General features: G+C 43.9%; 1 protein-coding gene across 2 annotated transcripts in view; it reads left to right on the top strand.

The window, feature by feature from the left end:
- Positions 1-3,111: 3,111 nt before the first annotated feature.
- The window catches only part of ABTB3 (ankyrin repeat and BTB domain containing 3), a 325,425-nt gene continuing 308,397 nt past the window's right edge, over positions 3,112-20,139 (top strand). For both annotated transcript variants that reach the window (XM_050926302.1, XM_050926291.1), the window contains exon 1: positions 3,112-4,980. In XM_050926302.1, coding sequence (XP_050782259.1) covers positions 4,002-4,980 — 979 coding nt within the window. In that variant the 5' untranslated portion in view covers positions 3,112-4,001. The remainder of the gene's footprint in view (positions 4,981-20,139) is intronic.

Here is a 20,139-nt window from a genome sequence, read left to right as displayed (position 1 = left end):
ATTTTGTTTGCTTAGCCTCTTCTCTTTTTCCCTCCCTTATTTGATACAGAACTGTATATATTGTTGTTACTTGGTACCAAGCGGTGTATACAATATATGAGAGTTAAATTGTTGTATTAATTGCTAATGTGGTTAATTGTTGTACTTTACAATATTTGGTTAATGTATATAGTTTACTCAGTTTGGTGTATCTGCTCTAATTTCTGATGAGCAGTTAATCACAGATCATTTGGTTTCCTGTTGTTGGTTGTAAATAGATTGTTTCAAGTTGTGTAAATATTCTTGTTCTAATAGTATTGTTAGTTAGTAAAAGCGCTTCTCCCCAGCCCAAGTTGCAACTCCTTCCCCATCAATAAATGGCTACATGGTTTTGAACTTTCAATCTGTCATGTTTTGATTTTCCTCACTCAATCAAAAACGTACTTGAACCTGCATTGGTCTTGGACAAGCAGTGCTGCTGCCAAGCCAGTTTTCCCCAGTTCTGTATTTGAGTATTTAATTTTTCTTCCCTAAGTGCAGCCCCTTACACTTGTCTTTGTTGAATTTCATTTTGTTATCTTTAGCCTAGTTCTCCAATTTATCAAGATTCCTCTGAATTTTAGCACCATCCTCTAAAGTGTTTGTAAACACGTCCCCGCCCTCACCACAGCTTTGTGTTATCAGCAAATTTGATCAGTAGGCTCTCTATTCCTACATCTAGATTATTAATAAAGATGTTAAATAACACCAGACGCAAAACAGATCCCTGTGGAACCCCACTCGAGACCTCCTTCCAATTTGACATCATTCCATCTATATTTAGTCTTTGTTTGCGGTTGTTTAATTAATTATATATCCACTTAATGGTAGTTCCACCAAGCCTGCATTTCTCCAGCTTATTTATGAGACATGCATGTGGGACTGTGTCAAAAGCCTTGCTAAAGTACAGGTATATTATGTCCACCACATTACCCCTATCCACCAAACCAGTTACCTTGTCAAAGAAGAAAATCAAGCTGGTTTGGCAAGATTTGTTCTGAGTAAATCCATTCCGGTTGTTAGTGATCACCCATTATCCTCCAGGTATTGGCAAATTGAATGTTTTATCTATTGCTCTAGTAGCTTCCCAGGTATCAAGGTAAGGCTGACTGGTCTATAGTTCTCCAGCTCCTCCTTTTTTGGCTTTTTAAAGATGGGCACCACATTAGCCCTTTCTCTCTTCAGCATGGTATTCACTCTAATCCAGAGCTCCCCCATCCTCTGCTTATTCATTATGGCTACTGTGTGAATTCTGTGGCTTTTAGGATGTCTTTTGGAGATCTATTCTGCCTGACATTTCCTGTTTCAAAGTTGAAAATGCTGTCAAGGTATCTTTTGGTTTTCTTACTGTACCTCCCTGAAGTCATAGTCTAAATCCCTCTACGTGTTTTCAGGGATGTCATACTTACCCCAGCTAGTCTACCTTCTCCTTGCAGTTGTGTTCATGCCTTTTCTTTAGGAGGTTTATGTTGAAGGTCTGCCAGTTTTTGCTCCCTTGAGAAGGGTAAATCTCTTACTTGACTGGCCTTGTCTGCTGAAGAATTTTGACTGACTACGCTGAAGTCAGAGTGAAGAAATGTTTGCTAGCCTTTTACACTTAAAGGGATAGATGTTTGCTGGTGTTTTACGATTAAAGCAATATAACATTTCTGCAGAACAGAAGTGCACACTTAGGAGTATATTCTATTTGTTGCATAAGTCCTTTGCCATGCAACTCCCATTAGCAATAACACTCAGCACATAAAGATTAATATAAACTCCACTAGGCATAAGTTGTTCATGAACTCTCCGGGACTTTTTAGCTGTGCATGTGAAACTCTCACCAACGTTAATAAGAGTCTCGCTTTTCAAATTCTGCCTCATTCTTTGGGGGTTAATTTTAAGAGTTTCTAGGGGGTTCAGAATACTTCTTTTAATTATTTGGAGATTGTCTTTCCAAATTAAAACTATGCCTGCTACTACTACATGGCAGTTTGTTTAGTTCTAAATCAAGTTTCTCTACTTTTTTTGCCCCATGGCTTTATTTTGTTTTTGGAAAACTTAGCAAACCGTTGGCATGAAAAGAATGTGAGAAAAATGAAGGAGAGAGAATCTATTTAATCTGTGTGGGAGATAATGCTAACAGGTTCAATAAAAAACTGTTTTATACTTCCCCCTTGCTACTTTTTTTCTCTTCAAAAGACACACATACTGAAGTCCTGATCCAAAGGGTTTGAACTCATGCTTAACTTAAAACATGCAGATGACCCTGTTAACAGAACTACTCATGCCCAATCTTAGGTCTCTTGGTTTATGGGGAACTTCTCAGAACTGTCTCTAAAATCTTAGGTCTTTGGTATTGCCTCCACCATGGGTGCTGCAACTGCCATGCTGGCAATGCACAAGCATAAGACTGAGTGACATTGACTAGCAAAGGAAGAATAGAGAGGTGTATCTTGCCTTGGCAGGAGCCAAACAGAATAGTTCCTGAGCTCAGCAGTTGTCCGTAGTCATGTAAATGATTTATTCCTTAATCTTAAAGAAAAAATGATTTTTGTAATGATGGGGGAGGGGAACTTACACGGGGGTTCTGTGATGAGCTGAGAGGAAAATACCAGGCTTTACAATTTCCCACTGTAGTCAGGTATGTGTCCCTCACACCACCCACAATCAGCTGTGCATGCTCTAACCTGTAATGGTGCTGCTGCGCCAGGTAGTTAAATGGGAGGCAGGTGGTTCACTGGCATAGGTGAAGTCACCAAAACCTGAAGTATCTGTGTTGGTATGCGCCCAGTCAGGGCCCGCTTACCCTGCACAGCTGCCTGCTGCTCCAGGCCCTGCTCCGCCCCTACTCCACCCCTTCCCCAAAGCCCCGCCCTGCTCCCCCGAGGACTGCAGCAGGGGGCGGGCCTGCACTGACCAGCAGCGGTAAGTGGAGGACGCTTGTACCAGCCTGCTCCGCTAGCTCCCGGCCGCGCCGACTGGTGAGTGGTTCCCCTCTGTTCCCTAAGGCTGGGAGCCAGGGGCGCAGAGCGGAGCGTGCTGGGGCCGGGTCACTCCAGTTCCCGCCGCCCCCTGAGTGCAGGGTCGGCCTGGCTGCCCGGCACTCACCGGGCGGCAGGAAGTGGAGCGACCCAGCCCAACCTGCGGAGGCCTGGGTCCCATACAGCCCCCCGCGCCCGCCCCCGCGGGGGTGGGGCTGCGTAGGGCACCAAAATGGCCAGGGAGGGCCCTGGCCCCAGGGGCGGGGAACCACTGGAGCAGAATATCCTGTTACAAGAATTCGCAGCTGCTGGTTCTGTTCTAGGCTGGTTTCTAATTTCTGCTACCTGCTAAGGACACAGGCCTGAGATTTAGGTTATTCTTAACCACACGAACCACTACCCGGTCCTGGAGCTTTGAACCGCCTCTGTTTCGGAGACGCTACAGGGCTCCTGTGAGTTCTGTTTCAACAGCAAAGTTCAGCAAAAACAAATGAGCAGAGAGAGCGAGACAAAAACAAAACCCAAAAACCTAATCCCATCCCCTAGGTCCTGGTAACGGGCCCGGGGCGGCCCGGGGGCTGGGGCTTGACTCTCCCTGAATTCTAAAGAGTGAAGCTCGAGACCCCCACTTCTGCAAATGGGGGTGGGGAAGTGGTGATAGAATTAGCATATTCCAATCCTATTGGCTCGTTCCCGAGCTGTTTTACATAGGGCCGCCTCTTCCCCACTCCCTTCTCCGGCAGGCTGGGTTTTGCGGCGTAGGGCTGCCTGCTAGTGCAGTGCAGGGATCGGCGCGGGAGGCTGGCGGCGGCGGGGAGAAGGGAACATTTAAACACTTTTATTTTTCCGGTGTTCTTCCGCCGCCCGGCTGGGAGCGGGGCTGCCGAGCCCCTCCGCAGAGCTGAGCCGGCGCGTGGGCCGGGAAGAGGCTTTGGAAGGCGCAGGAAAGTGGCCAGCGGGCTCTGTCGTGTCTTTCCATTCCCACTCTGGTTTCCTGCGGGTGCAGCATGAAGTGCAGCTATGGCAAGGCGAGGTAAGACAGTGGTGAGGACGCTGGAAGATTTGACCCTGGATTCTGGTTATGGTGGTGCTGCGGACTCAGTCCGGTCCTCCAACTTGTCTCTGTGCTGTTCGGATTCCCACCCGGCTTACCCCTATGGAGGAAACTGCTGGCAGCATCTAGCTGACTCCATGCACAGTAGGCACAACAGCTTTGACACTGTCAACACGGTCCTAGTGGAAGACTCCGAGGTGCTGGACTGCTCGGGGCAGCAGTGCTCCAGGCTGCTGCCTGACCTTGAGGAGGTTCCCTGGACTCTGGAGGAGGTGGAGGCGCTGCTCCTGCTGCGGCACAGGGAGCCCCGCGGCCCGGCGGCCACCCCCGCCAGAGATGCCCTGGCCAAGCTCTCCACCTTGGTCAGCCGGGCGCTGATCCGGATCGCCAAGGAGGCTCAGCGGCTGAGCCTGCGGTTTGCCAAATGCACCAAGTACGAGATCCAGAGCGCCATGGAGATCGTCCTGGACTGGACGCTGGCCTCCAGCTGCACGGCGGCCGCCCTGGGCGCCCTCTCCCTCTACAACATGAGCAGCAGCGGCGGGGACCGCTTCAGCCGGGGCAAATCCACCCGCTGCGGGCTCACCTTCTCGGTGGGCAAGTTCTACCGCTGGATGGTGGACAGCCGGGTGGCCGTGCGCATCCACGAGCACGCCGCCATCTACCTGACCGCCTGCCTGGAGAACCTCTTCCGAGACATCTACGGGCGGGTGATGGCGGGGGCCAGCGCCTCGGCCCACCCGCACCCCAACCGGGGCTCGGGCTCCGGCTCCGGCTCGGGCTCGGCAGCCGCCGCTGGCGCGGAGAAGGACAAGGAGAGCGGCGGCGGCGGCGAAGCGCCCAAGTTTACGGTGGAGTCTCTGGAGCAGACGGTCAACAACGACGCGGAGCTGTGGGGCTTGCTGCAGCCCTACCAGCACCTCATCTGCGGGAAGAACGCCAGCGGTGAGTGCGCGGGCCGGGCCCACCTGTGGGGCCGGGGGTGGGGCCGGGGCGTTGGGGGCTGCTGCCCTCCTGTGGGGCCGGGGGTGGGGCCGGGGCGTTGGGGGCTGCTGCCCTCCTGTGGGGCCGGGGGTGGGGCCGGGGCTGCCCCCTCCCCACGTGCCCTCTTGGGGGCGGGGGGTAGGGGCTGCAGCCCTCCCCGTGAGCTCCCCTGAGAGGCCAGGGATGAGGGGGGTCATGGTGTGCAGCCTTCCCCGTGTGCCCACGTGTGGGGCCAGGGGCAGGTGGGTGGCGGGCACGGTATGCAGCTCCCTCGGTGTCAGTGCAGCGGGAGGGGGAAGGAGGGTTCTAGTCTGTGACCACCTGGGATACCAGCGGGAAGGGGGGGGGTCCTGGTCACCTAGGCCGTTCTTGTGCCCCTCAAAGTTTGCGCTGGGAGCAGAGTATGTGGCGAGTATTGCAGGGAAACCCGGTCCCAAATGCGCGTGAATGTTGCGCATTTTGACACTTTTTCTTTTTTTTATTTGGATGAAGTATCAGCTGTAGCCAGCCAGCCAAAAATCGCTTCTGCGACCCGCAGCCGCTGGGGCCCCCTCCCTACCCCCAGACCCCCACACTTTGTGCTCAGGCTCTAGGAGCCGCAGTTTTGCGCATCTGGACTGGGAAAGCTGATCCGGGAAGCCAGGACTCCCTCTCGGGAAGGGCTGAGCACCTGTAGTGAATGGGAGCTGCAGATGCTCAGTATCTCCCAGGATCTGGCCCTTGGGGAGCGTAGAGAGCCGACTCTCCCCCCCCCCCCCCCCGGATCTAGGAAGCGCAGATGGCTGCGCTTTGCAGGGTAGCTGAGCCCCATCCTGCAGCCCTGAAGGGCTCAACTCGCGTCGGCAAAGTGAGCCCGCCGGAAGGTTGCGCACTCGGGCTGAGGCTGTTGGTAATTAACCCGCCGGCTGCTGCCCTCCCGCTTGCTGCGCCTTGTGCAGGTCGAGCTGGAGGCGTTTTCCACCCTATTGTGTCGGATCGGCGTTTACCCCATGTACATTTGGTGTCAAACCGTTTTCACCTTGAACACAGAATTTTAGCGGGACACGAGGAGACTGTAAATCGAGGCTAGAAAGACCCTTCGTCGTGCATCAATTCCCGCCCACCCCCCGGGCCATCTGTATGGAGTACCATGCCGCAAGTGTCTGCGGCGGGCTAAGGCTTCAGTCCTACAGAGCTGGGGGGAGAGAGGTGTGGGGGTGGAAGAGGAACAGGTCCTTCTGCATCACAAAAAATGCGCTGCCGATCTCATTGGGGGGGGGGGGAAGCTGTCAGACACCCCGTGTTGCTCTCTTGGGGGTTCAGCGCTACGGTACCGTATGGATGTGTGTGATTCTGCTGCAGCCTGTCGCCAGCACAATGGAGTCGGAGGAGGGAGTGGAAAGAGGGTCTTAGTGGCATTTTGGGGCATTATTTACAGTGACATCCCTAATGAACTTTCTGGCATTACGACTGATGGGTTGATTGAACGGATCGTGTGTTGGGGGGGGGGGAGGGTTCTGGTTTTTTTTTTTTTTTTTTTAGGGGGCTTCTCAAAATGGTTGGGTTTCAGCAACGCTTGAGTTATAGACACACACTTCAAAGCTTCAATTTTCCACAGGAAATGGTACAACCGTAACTGAACACTCGAAAATGAAATAAAACTTTATTTTATATGCGGAGGTTTGGCCAGAGACTGCGTGGTTGGAGCTCAGATGCAGTCTTTCTGGGCAGATTTCATTCATGTTGCTGCTTGTTTACCGAAAGCTTGACACAGATGCAACACAATGATGCATCAACTTCCTGGGGAATTTTTTTTTAGGAGGTGTCCAACGTTTTAATGGTTTAGCTCTCATTTAATAAAACCCTGGTCCCCAGAATTGAAATTTCTTCTATTGCCAGCTAACCTACATTCATAGGTTTAGGGAAGATGCAACAAACCTATATGTTTAGTGGACTCAAACTGAAATTGTTTTTCTCTCTCTCTCTCTCAGTGTAAAGGAAAATATATATATATAAAGCTGAAATGTAAAATACTGCTTTGAAAACAAGAAACTGAGTTCAGCTTCTCTCATGTATATAATTTAACTCTAAGATACTGTAGCCCAACCATTGCTTTATGCATGATTACCTGTTTTGAGACATCCTTTCTCCCAGAAAGGATCTAGAGGGATGCAATACAGAGGCAAAACAAGGGGGTAGATCCCCAGCTGGTGTAAATGGTCATTCCTGCATCTGTCAGCTTTCCATTATTGAGCTGTGACCACCTCCATAAACTGGTATGCCCCAAGAGCTTTATTTAGCCTTAAATCAGAATTTCTTTGTGGTTAATGGGTTGTCTCTCATGATCCTTATGCTTTATTTTAACACAGTTTGTGTGTGCATGCATGTGTTCTCTTTAATGGTGGTAGTGCCATGTTTTTCCTTTAGTCACGTTATTGTGCCTGTACATTTCAGATGGCACCATTTTTCATTTCTGATGTTGCAGTGCTGTCCCTACAGAACTGTGTTCAGTCTCTCATTTTGTAACTCCCATTGTAGCACCTCTGTGGATTTAAATTAACTTAATTCATGACTCTCATTCATCTTATTTTCAGAGACTTTTTGAGTTTTTTCCTCTCCATTTTGTTTGTTGCGTTACCTAGCAATACCTCATTTGTGGCTCAGTCCTGAGTCAAGCAAAACTCTCTGCCATCAGTTGGAACCTTGCCTGAGTAAAGATGCTAGGATCAGACCATAACTAGTTCATCATAACTTTGCCTCTTCCTCTAGGCTCCATCCCCCGCATCTTCATCCTCTACATGTAAATGACTGAGTTCTTTATAGTTTTATAATTTACAGTTTGGTATACTATCTTCTATTTAGTGGAGATTTTGTGCAAGGAATGCAGAATCAGGACCCATGGTGATACAGGATATCTTTTATTTTCATAGAATCATAGAAATGTAGGACTCGAAGAGACTTTGGGAGACCAAGTCCAGCCCCCTGTGCTGAGGCAAGACCAAATAAACCTAGACCATCCCTGGCAGGTGTTTGTCCAACCTGTTCTTAAAAACCTCCAATAATGGGGATTCCACAACCTCCCTTGGAAGCCTGTTTGAGAACTTTTATAGTTACCAAGTTTTTCCTAATATCTAACCTACATCCCCCTTGATGCAAATTAGGCCCATTACTTGTTTTATCTTTAGTGGACATGGAGAAAAACTGATCACTGGCCTCTATAACAGCTCTTAACATATTTGAAGATTGTTATTAGGTCCCTGCTTGTTCATCTTTTTCTCAAAAAAAACTGGACATGTTTAGTCTTAACCTTTCCTCATAGGTCAGGCTTTCTAAATCTTTTATTATTTTTGTTGCTCTCCTCTGGACTCAATCCAATTATTCACATTTTCCCTAAAGTGTAGTGCCCAGAATTAGACACAGTACTGCAGCTAAGGCCTCATCAGTGCCGAATAGTGGGACAATTACCTCCTGTGTATTACATACAAAACTCCTGTTAAGACACCTCAGAATATTAGCCTTTTCCACAACTGCATCACATTTTTCACTCATATTGAATTTGTGATCTGCCGTAACCCCCAGATCCTTTTCAGCTGCACTACCACCTAAGCAGTTATTCTCCATTTTGTAGCTATGCGTTTTAATTTTTCCTACCTAAGTTAAGTGCTTTGCACTTTTTTCTTTATTAAATTTCATCTTCTTGATTTGAGACTAATTCTCTGTCATTTTGAATTCTAATGCTGTCCTCCAAGTGCTTGCAAACCCTCTGAGTTTGTGGTGATGGGCAAATTTTGTAAGCATACCCTCCACTCCCTTATCCAAGTCGTTAATTAAAACATTGAATAATACTGGACTCAGGACTGGCCCATTTGGGACCCCACTAGATATACCCTCCCAGTTTAACCGTAAACTATTGATAAATACTTGTTGAGTACAGTCTTTCAACCAGTTTTTCACCCACTTTATAGTAATTTCATCCAAACCACATTTCCCTAGTTTGCTTATGAGATTGTCCTGTGAAACTGTGTCAAATGCCTTCCTAAAATAAAAATATGTAATGTCATAGATATTAAACCAGTTATTAGTTCTCATTCCCTGGTAAATAGAGGATCTACACTTTCCTTCACTTTTCTTTTGCTCCTAATTTATTTAAAAAAACTCTTCCTATCGTCTTGTATGCCCCTTGCTAAGTATAACTCATTTTGTGCCTTAGCCTTTCTGATTTTGTCCGTATGTGCTTATGCTATTCTTTTATACTCCTTCTGATTTATTTCAAGTGCTCGCTATGAGCTCTGAGCATTTTCATAACAATTAGTTATAAATGCTAAAATTATTACATTCTCCTCCCCCACCTCTGAAAGGTTTGTTTAGTTTATTTACTGATATAGCCCCATCACCATAATATCCAAGTGTCTCATAATCATTCAGGAAATAATCCACACAGTATTTCTGTAAGGGAGGGAAATATGATCTCTGTTTCACAGATGTGGAACTGAGGCACAGAGAGATTCACACTGACTTGTCCAAAGTTGTACGACAAGCCTGTGGTAGGGAGCCAAGAACTTCTGAAGCCACATCCTTTGGTCCCTGTTCAGTGGCATAACCACAAGACCATCCTTCCTCTGTACTCACCACTTGAGTTACAACCATAACAATAGCTGGGTTTCTAACAATGCTTTCCCCACGCTTCCAGTCTACCCTCTCCAAATGCCCAGGAAATAATGTAGGGTATATTGTGTGTGGATGGTTCATAAATCGGGGCCCCAATTATATTGTCAGTAGCATGTGAACAACAGTTACACATGCATTGATCTGGGTGGGAGTAACAAATGCATAGAATGGCCCACCAGACCCTGATGGAAGCCAATTCCAGAGTCAAGGACCCCTTATGGGGGACACCTTACCAGTAGACCCAAGCCATGTGAATTGGGGAACTCCAGACTTTGTGCCTTTGCTGATTGCAACTGTGGCAGTACCACTCAAGGAGGGAGGAAGTCTCTGTGGCAGGCAGGTCTCAAATCATTTAGGGTTTTATAGGTTCAAGTGCACACCTTAAATTCTACCTGGAAACAAGACAGGCAACCAGAAGATCACAGAACACCAATGTTTCTTCTTGCAAGAGGCTTGCTTGGATATCAGTCTGCATCTGAATATGAAATGGTTGCAAACTATGAGGCTGTTTTAAACTAAGGAGGGGTGGAGGTGGTGGAAAAGCGCCCTCAGGATTGGAGAGACACAAATGACTCTTTCATGGCATTCCCCAATCAGTTGTACCCAGTGTTTACTCGCCACATCTGAGGATCCAGCCCAGTATTTTTAACCATAGTTAGATCCTCAGCAGCTCCTAGATGTCCTAACATGATCTGTGTTACAAAATAACTTTCTACCAGTGTCGGTCACGCCCTTGAGTCAGTGTGGCTGATATAGTCCTTGCCAGTTCTTCTACTTGCTTCCGCCAGTTGTTTCCTCCAACCCACTACCCTTGTTGGGATTGAGTTCAGACAGCTACCTTAACCCAAACAAGCCCTTATCTTATTCACTGGCTCATTCATTGCAGTGCATTGCTGGGTGAGAAATAATGGAGAGGTATCAGAGGGGAAGCCGTGTTAGTGTGGATCTGTAAAAGCAGCAGAGAGTCCTGTGGCACCTTATAGACTAACAGACATATTGGAGCATGAACTTTCATGAGTGAATGGAGAGGTAGACTACATTGTAGCCTCCTTACTAACCCTCCCACAGGCCTCAAATACATATATTTTACAGAAGGGGTGACAAAATGGAACCCCGTGGTTCCCACAACAGAACCATTGGGGAAGATATGTGCTGCCCGTTGCAACTGCAGCTAAGTTCACTTCAAGTTCTGTATTGCAACCCAATTACCTCAGAATTACTCAGTATGTTTTCTGGATAACTAGAGCTTTCAAATTAATGGCTAAATGAAAATTAAATATTTTACATTTTGGCTCTGGGATGCTGTTGATACACACATTTAAAAGTTCCATCAAACATTACACATTTTGCATGTCATAGTATGCGCACACATGTTAAATCTTGTTCTTTTTTTCACTAAGAAACTACTTTTATGACCAGATCCAAAAGACTCTGACATCAGGGGAAAGGGTGTCACTGACTTTGATGGGCCTTGGATCAGGCATTTACTGTGCAACCTAGGAACCAAGGCCTTTATTTTCCATTTTCATAGGAAAACTCAAGGGAGGGATAAAAATAGGCCAGTATTATCTAGGCTCTATCTGAACTAAACTGAGGATTGGTATTAGCTTTAGGCTATAGTATAGTATAGTATAGTGTATATCGGGTATAGGTAGTAGTTTAGAAGCCCTCTAGTGGGTCTCACTGTCTTCTGTTGCAGAAGTCACTAGATTCTACCAGAGTCACAGTGCACGTGCAGTATGTGTGTAGGTATAGTGTGTATATATAATACATGTATGTATGTTGCTAAGCCTTGTTTCCTTATAGTTATTAAGTTCAGTCATTTATGTGGCTTCTTTATATTCCTAATGTTGCATACAGAGCAAAGACGCAGCAAATTGAAGAAAAAATGGGATTAGGATGGGATTGGCTAATGTGTGTTAACAACCCTGATCTAAGGTTGACCTCTTTTCCTAATCTAGGCAAACTCTGGAGGCTGAAAAGTAGATCACAGACAATAGTAAACTTGTATAGTTTAACTAAACATGTTAAAGTTTAAAAATATTATATAAATAAGCTATCATCTGGATTAATTGTGAACACTTTGTTGTCTCTGTTGTATTGCTTCTGGTATTTCCATTAAGATGTTAAGGTTGTAAGTGCATTGTAAAAATAAATCTGAAACTTCATTTGAGCTGCCATCTAATGTGACATCAGAGTATTTAGGGACAGTTAAAGACCAGTCTTGACTGACAGACCTTTTCTTTTAATTCCAATTCCACCATCATAGTTTTTTTCCTAGCAAATGAGGAGGAGACTACAGCATGGGGAAAAAAAACTAAGCATCTTTTGGACTTATTTATACTCCTTGTTTCAGATAATCTCCTGTTACCTTCCCCCCCCCCCCCAATACATTTCCTTCTACTTGAGTTCACTATTCAGAGGCTGAAATCTGTAGTGGGATCATGTATGACCCCCACTTTTCTTATGTCCTCTTTATCAACAGCTGTGTATGAAAAATTCCACTGCTGTGCTCCCATTGATCTCAGTAGGGCAGTAACTCCGAATTCTAATGATGGCAATGTAAAGGTCAACATTAACTCGGTCACTGCTGATTTTTTTAATAAGCATCCAGCCATTTTGGATTGCAGGCTGATCTTAAAGAAAGTACCAGTGCTGTTTTCCTCCAGTCTTGCTCTCCACACCTTGCATCAGCACCTACTTGCACTCCTCATCTCTTCCTAGCTTCAGCACCTTTCAAATTCCTTCCACTTACACCATCACCAGTACCAGGTCATATTCTCACTCCCAGTCCCAGCACCACAGTAAACTGACAACCTCACCACCAGTGCATTTCTCCAAACATCACTTTACAGCACACCTCTGCATGTGGAAGGCTTCAGTAGAGTAAAGAATATTAGGAAGACGATCACGTGCAGAATATTTTTTCCCCTTGGTTTTTTCTGCTTTCTGTTTCTGGCCAAAAGAGATTAATTTAGCCTATCGTGTGTAATCTATAAATATAATTACCATGCAGCCAATAAATATTTCAAAATATTTTTAAAATGTATAGATGCAGTCAAAAGTAAACTCAATATAGTCTGCATAATTGGCTAAATGTACTATTACTTCAACAGAGGTGTTCAATAGAACCATCTGAAAAGGCATATTTTCCACAGAAGTACATCAGCTGAGGCATCAAATCTGAAAACTGCTTCTATGCTGGTCTTTCATGGATTCCTTAGAAGAAATATTCTTTAGCAGTGGGACAAGCTTGCTTGATTTTTGTTTGATAGTTACATTTCTTTAAATTTGCCATGATTTCCCTCCCTCTTGCCCCCGCCTCGCTGCCCCCTCCCCCAGAATGAAGAAATCTGTGTTGTGGGCTCAGAAAAACATAATTTGGATTGTGATCATTCATTATACATTCTATAAAGTAAAACTAGTTTTCTGTGAAATTAGGTGTAGGAGATTATTGAAGAAATGCAATGAATCAGTTAGAGGTTTGGTTTATTTTCACATGGGTAGAATGAGGTGAGGTATATGTTACAGCAGCTTGGAAACTAGGAGCCATTATGTATGTTTGGCAGTTTAGTAGAATGCATGTATAACAAACACCTACTGTAGTAGCTTGCTGAGGTGCTGGAGACTTGTTTTAGTTTTATTTTAATAAACATTTCACTTTGAATTAACTAGGTGTTTAATTGTGTTTTTGAAGTGTGTACACACTTGGATTGGAATCCTTGAATTCTTAAATGGTGGGTCTAGATTTCCTTTCCACAATGTCTTCTGGGTTATGAACAAGGCATGCAACTTGGTCCACGTTTGGTTTTGTTTTTAGTGGGTTTAAAACTGCCGAACTTGAATTAACATGCACATTAGACACCATCAATTTAGGCTTGAATAGAGACTGGGAATGGTGAGCCATTACACACATTAAATCTGTTTCCCTATGTTAAGTATTTTCACACCTCTTGTCAAACTATCTGTAATGGGCTATCTTGATGATCACTACAAAAGTTTTTTTCTCTTAATTTATTATCCTCTTAGAGTTGGTAGGACAACTCCCACCTTTTCATGTTCTCTCTGTGTGTGTGTATGTGTGTATATATATCCTCACTATATGTTCCATTCTGTGCATCCGATGAAGTGGGCTGTAGCCCACAAAAGCTTATGCTCAAATAAATTTGTTAGTCTGTAAGGTGCCACAAGTACTCCTGTTGTTTTTGTGGATACAGACTAACACAGCTGCTACTCTGAAACCTGTGTTTAAAGAGGCTTCCTAATTCCAGCAACATTGATGTAAAGATCATCCAGGCAAATATCCTCAAACATGCACATATGTGGCTCCCATTGGTTTCTGAGGCAGCTACATATGCATGTCCAAGGCCAATCATGCTGCTGTTACCAATTGTTTGAGTTTATTTTGATTCATGCATTCACTCCATACTAAGTTGCACCTGTGCTTTGCTCTAATTGCTCCTGGACACATTTTGAGAAGTTGTAATAATAGATTACTCCAGTAACACCTTGTTCAACTGATAACAAGCATATATTATAACATAGCAATTGCAAACATATTTAATATCTTTACAAACTCCCACCAGAGTTCTCTCAGTACCTGGCAGCTTGGGAAAAGAAATGAGCCTTTATAATATCATTTAAAGGCTGATTTTTATAAAATGGGGACAATTTCAGATGGGAATGAGGATCAGAGCAAATTTCAAGGCTGAGGCGACCCACAGAGAGAGCAGCTGCCGCCTCCTCTCTCTGTGGCAGAATGTCAAAGGGAATCTTTCAGACAAGTAGATTCTGGGCTATTAAGGACCAGTTAAGTATACTGTGTTAATCTCATTCAGTCAAGACTATCTGTTTGTTAAACATCCTGGGCCATTTTGGTAACACTGAGTAAATCTGCATTAAAACCATTGGGCCAAATTCTGTCATCCTTAATTGACTTCAGTGGTAGTATTGTTCGAGTAAGGACTGTGTAATTTGACCCTGACTTCATAGGCATTAGTCCAGACTTCCATGGATATAACTGAATTCAGAATTTGGACCTTTATGTACTTACAGTTGAATCAATAATAGATATTTTCAGTAATTCTAACTTAAAAAAAAAACAAAAAACCTAAAATATGGAAGCAGAAGAGACAAACACTTATTCTTTGAGTGGTTGGTATATGAAAGCAAAGTTCCGATGAAGTTCTGTGCTGCAAGTTTTAAGTGGGAGTGTCAGCTAGGAGTTAGTGAGTGTAACTGAGCCAGGAAGGAGGCGGAATACTCTGAGTCTGGCAAATTCAGGGTCTGATCCTATAGACTTTACTCGTGTGAGCATTCCCATCGGTATTACTGGAATTATTTCCATAATAGTAGCAGGGTTGGGCTCTAAATGAGCAGAGAAAAGGGAATTCCAGAGGAAATTAAAGAAGGGAGCCCTTCTTTAATTTGCTCTGATCCTTATTCCCATCTGAAATTGTCCCCATTTTACAAAAATCAGCCTTTAAATGATGTTATAAAGGCTCATTTCTTTTCCCAAGCTGCCAGGTACTGAGAGAACTCTGGTGGGAGTTTGTAAAGATATTAAACATGTTTGCAATTGCTATGTTATAATATATGCTTGTTATCAGTTGAACAAGGTGTTACTGGAGTAGTCTATTATTACAACTTCTCAAAATGTGTCCAGGAGCAATTAGAGCAAAGCACAGGTGCAACTTAGTATGGAGTGAATGCATGAATCAAAATAAACTCAAACAATTGGTAACAGCAGCATGATTGGCCTTGGACATGCATATGTAGCTGCCTCAGAAACCAATGGGAGTCACATATGTGCATGTTTGAGGATATTTGCCTGGATGATCTTTACATCAATGTTGCTGGAATTAGGAAGCCTCTTTAAACACAGGTTTCAGAGTAGCAGCTGTGCTAGTCTGTATCCACAAAAATAACAGGAGTACTTGTGGCACCTTACAGACTAACAAATTTATTTGAGCATAAGCTTTTGTGGGCTACAGCCCACTTCATCGGATGCATAGAATGGAACATATAGTGAGGACACACACACACACACACGGACACACGGACACACACACACACACACGAGGACACACACACACTAAATAACCCTGTGAGATAGGGTGACCAGATATCCCAATTTTATAGGGACAGTCTTGATTTTTGGGTCTTTTTCTTATATAGGCTCCTATTACCCCTTACCCCATCCCAATTTTTCACACTTGCTGTCTGATCATCCTATGGGAGAGTGTCTGGGTATTTAAAGGCACTATGCTTTTAAATCCCATTACTGTAAAACCTTGCTTACCCAGATGTACCCAGGAGGGTAGGGTGGGGTGACATCCCAGCAACAGCTACAGTGAATAAACTTGAGCGGTCCTGGAGAATCCTCCGATTATCAATTTAATCGATTCTTTACTGGATAGTCGGGAGTTCTGGATATAGTGCCTTTTATGTATTGTATTTGGCTATGTTGGAGTGTATTTAGGCTGTGGAACCAGGCACCGCGATCTTAACTACGCAAAGGCTTGCAAATAGGAACCAAGCACAAGAATGAAGGGGAGAGGTAATGGAGTCATCTGTAGGGAAGGAAGCAGGGACTAAATGCTCCTGCTTCTCCGGGACTGAGGGGGTATTTTCAGGTATCTGAGAGACTGTGCAAGACTTACAAATTCTTCAGCTGGAAGGTACCTAATTGTTCACCAACTGAAGGAAGGAGGAACATTAGAAGTGAGATTCATCTCAGATGGGTGACTACAATAAGCAGTGCAGAGAAAGCTAGGAAGCTTTTACAACATTGCATACAATCGTTTCCAACATATCACAGAAATAAATAACTTTACTGAAGCATAGATTAGCAGCAAAGAGTCCTGTGGCACCTTATAGACTAATAGACGTATTGGAGCATGAGCTTTCGTGGCTGAATACCCACTTTGTTGGATGCATGCCCACAAAAGCTCATGGTCCAATATGTCTGTTAGTCTGTAAGGTGCCACAGGACTCTTTGCTGCTTGTGCAGATCCAGACTAACATGGCTGCCCTCTGATACTTGAAGCATAGATTGTACATCCATACATATGAGTTATTTTGCAACAAGCCTCAAAAGAATGAATGAAAATACACCTCTACCTTGATGTAACGCTGTCCTCGGGAGCCAAAAAATCTTACCGCGTTATATCGAACTTGCTTTGATCCACAGGAGTGCGCAGCCCCCAGCCCCAGAGCGCGGCTTTACCCCATTATATCTGAATTTGTGTTATATTGGGTCGCATTATATCAGGGTAGAGGTATAGTAAAAGCTGGATTTTGTTCTCAGAAAAGCTGCTGTTTCCGTTGATGTCTATAAATTAACTGTTATAAATGTTAATATTTGTTAAAATTTTCCTAGGGCTATTTCTTTTTTCACTTCTCTAAAGCAGATTTTCTTTAAAGTTTCATATACAATATGTTCCAAATGTACTGTATATGAACCCTATCCTATAGTCCTCACTTGTCAATGGAAATTTTGCCCTTCAATGGGAATGTTGTCTGTGCAAGGACAGCAGGATTTAGCTCCAGTTTTGGATAATAAATTAAAGGGACAGTTAGTCAAATTTTAGCCCCACACTTAGATTTTGTAAAAATAAACTTTTATAAAACTCAAGATCAATAACAACAATGTTGACATAAAAATTGTTTTTAATTCCAACAAAAAGGGTTCTCTTTTCAGTGTTGTTGTGATTGCAACATTCTGCTAAAAACAGAGAAGTGAAACTGACTAGAAATGGAAAGCAAACCATACTGAAACTGCCTCACCTATTTTCATTGGCCAATTTAGGAAACGTTAAAGATAACCAAGCAGCATACATTTTGGGGAGTAAATTATATTTTAAAAATAAGAATTCTGTTTTAGTGATCTGGCATGTTCTTAGTAAGAACAATGGCTTTAAAAAAATCTGATTCTTTTAACCTATACGTAATTACAAAAAACACAAACAAAAACAAAATCCAAGTTAGGGACCTGCTATAATTTTATGTTGCTATCAACCTATAATCTAGAATTCCTGTGGATACTCACAAAATGTTCCCCTTTGCATTTAGTTAGGTTTGGCTAGTGAAAACAGTCTTGCAAGCTGATAAATATAGAAACAGACCAATAATGTGGAAAATATTTTTATTGCTTGTGTGACGTTATTGATATAAACTGGGACCATATAGAACATGGGTTGCAACCAAGGTCCTGTAGTGGCACCAAATCTTATGTAAAAGGTGGTCATATAAGGTGTCTAAGACCAGGTTATGGGTTGCTGGTTATGATTATGCTGTCTGTATGTCTGTATCATTTTGGTAGTTGAAGTTATGAATATTGGCTGTATGCTGTCTGTATTTCAAACTTGTGTTGTGTTACTGGGAAAGATCCCAGACAAGTTGGTGTCAGCTCTGTTTAGCCTGCTTGATGGCCCATTAAGGACCATCACCTACACAATTGTCCCATCGAGAGAAGGCAGTTACGCCCTGTGACTCAGCAGGGTGTGCAGAAACTGGCCCATGTGACTGCAGACTCCATTTTGCTGTAACTTTCCACAGTAAGAACAAAGAAGTGTTCTTGCACCTGGAAAAGCCTATATAAGGCGGAGGCCTCATCTCCATTTTGTCTTCAATCCTGCTTCTTACCTCTGGAGGGACTTTGCTACAAACAGAAGCTCTGCACAAAGGACTGAATGACCCATCCCAGCGGGGGATGTTCTCCAGAGACTTGATTTGAACCTGCAGTTTACTCCATCACTGCTACAAGCCTGAACTAAGAACTTTGCCATTACTGTATGTAATTGATTCCATTTAACCAATTCTAGCTCTCATCTCTATCTTTTTCCTTTTATGAATAAACCTTTAGATTTAGATTCTAAAGGATTGGCAACAGCGTGATTTGTGGGTAAGATCTGATGTGTATATTGACCTGGGTCTGGGCCTTGGTCCTTTGGGATCGAGAGAACCTTTTTCTTTTACTGGGGTGTTGGTTTTCATAACCATTCATCCCCAGGACGGGTGGCACTGGTGGTGACACTGGAAGACTGGAGTGTCTAAGGAAATTGCTTGTGTGACTTGTGGTTAGCCAGTGGGGTAAAACCGAAGTCCTTTTTGTCTGGCTGGTTTGGTTTGCCTAAGAGGTGGAAAAACCCCAGCCTTGGGCTGTGACTGCCCTGTTCGAGCAATTGGTCCTAAATTGGCACTCTCAGTTGGGTCCCGCCAGAACCGCAACGTCACAGCTTGCAGTACCTAATCTAGATGATGATAATAATAGAATCATAGAAATGTAGGACTGGAAGAGATTCAGTAGGTCATCTAGTCCAGTGCTCTGCAATGAAGCAGGAGTAAGTATTATTTAGATCATCCCTGACATCCCCGTTTGTCTATCCTATTCTTTAAAACCTCTAATGCTTAACTACCCAGACAGTTAGGAAGTTTTTCCTAACGTCTAACCTAAATCTCCTGTGCTGCAGTTTAAGGCATAACTTCTTGTCCTGTCCTCAGTGGATAAGCAGAACAATTTATCACTCTCCTATTTATAACAAACTCTTTTATACTTGAAGACTGTTACATCCCTTCTCAGTCTTCTCCACACTAAACAAACCTAATTTTGTCAATCTTCTTCACCAGTAATATTTTCTAGACCTTTAATAATTGTTATTGCTCTCCTCTGGACTTTCTCCAGTTTGTCTGCATCTATCCCAAAGTGTAATGTCCAGAACTGGACACAGTACTCTACTTGAGGTCTTATTAGTGCTGAGCAGAGTAGAAGAATGAATTTTTATGTCTTGCTTACAACTCTCCGGCTAATACATCTTAGAATGATATTTGCTCTTTTTGCAACAGTATTACATTGCTGACTCATATTTAGTTTCTGATCTACTATAACCCCCAGATCCTTTTCTGCAGTACTACTTCCTAAGCAGTCATTGCCATTTTGTGTTTGTGCAAAGTGTAGTACTTTTGCATTTGTCTTTATTGAATTTTATCCTATTTACTTCAGGTCTTTTGTCCAGTCTGTGAGATCAGTCCTGTCCTCCAAAGCACTTTAAACTGCTCTCTGCTTGGTATCGTCTGCAGACTTTATAAGTGTACTCTCTGTGCCATCATTCAAATCATTTATGAAAATATTGAACAGAACTGGACCCAGGACAGATCCCTGCAGGATCCCACTCAATGTGCTCTTCCAGCTTTACTGTGAACCACTGATAACTTCTCTCTGAGTATGGTTTTACAACCGGTTATGCATCCACTTTATAGTAGGTTTATCTAGAATATATTTCCCTAGTTTGATTATGAGAGGGTCATGTGATACGGTATCAAAGGCTTTACTAAAGTTGAGATATACCACATCTACTCTCTCCCCCTTCCCCCCCCCACAAAGACTTGTTACCCTTTCATAGAAGGATATTAGGTTGGTTTGACTTGACTTGTTTTTGACAAATCCATGTTGATTGTTCACAAAACACCCTC

Source organism: Gopherus flavomarginatus, chromosome 1, assembly GCF_025201925.1.
Source record: "Gopherus flavomarginatus isolate rGopFla2 chromosome 1, rGopFla2.mat.asm, whole genome shotgun sequence".
NCBI classification, from domain to species: Eukaryota; Metazoa; Chordata; order Testudines; family Testudinidae; genus Gopherus; species Gopherus flavomarginatus.
The sequence above is the reverse complement of the archived record's forward strand: the minus strand, read 5'-3'. Positions and strand labels throughout refer to the sequence as shown.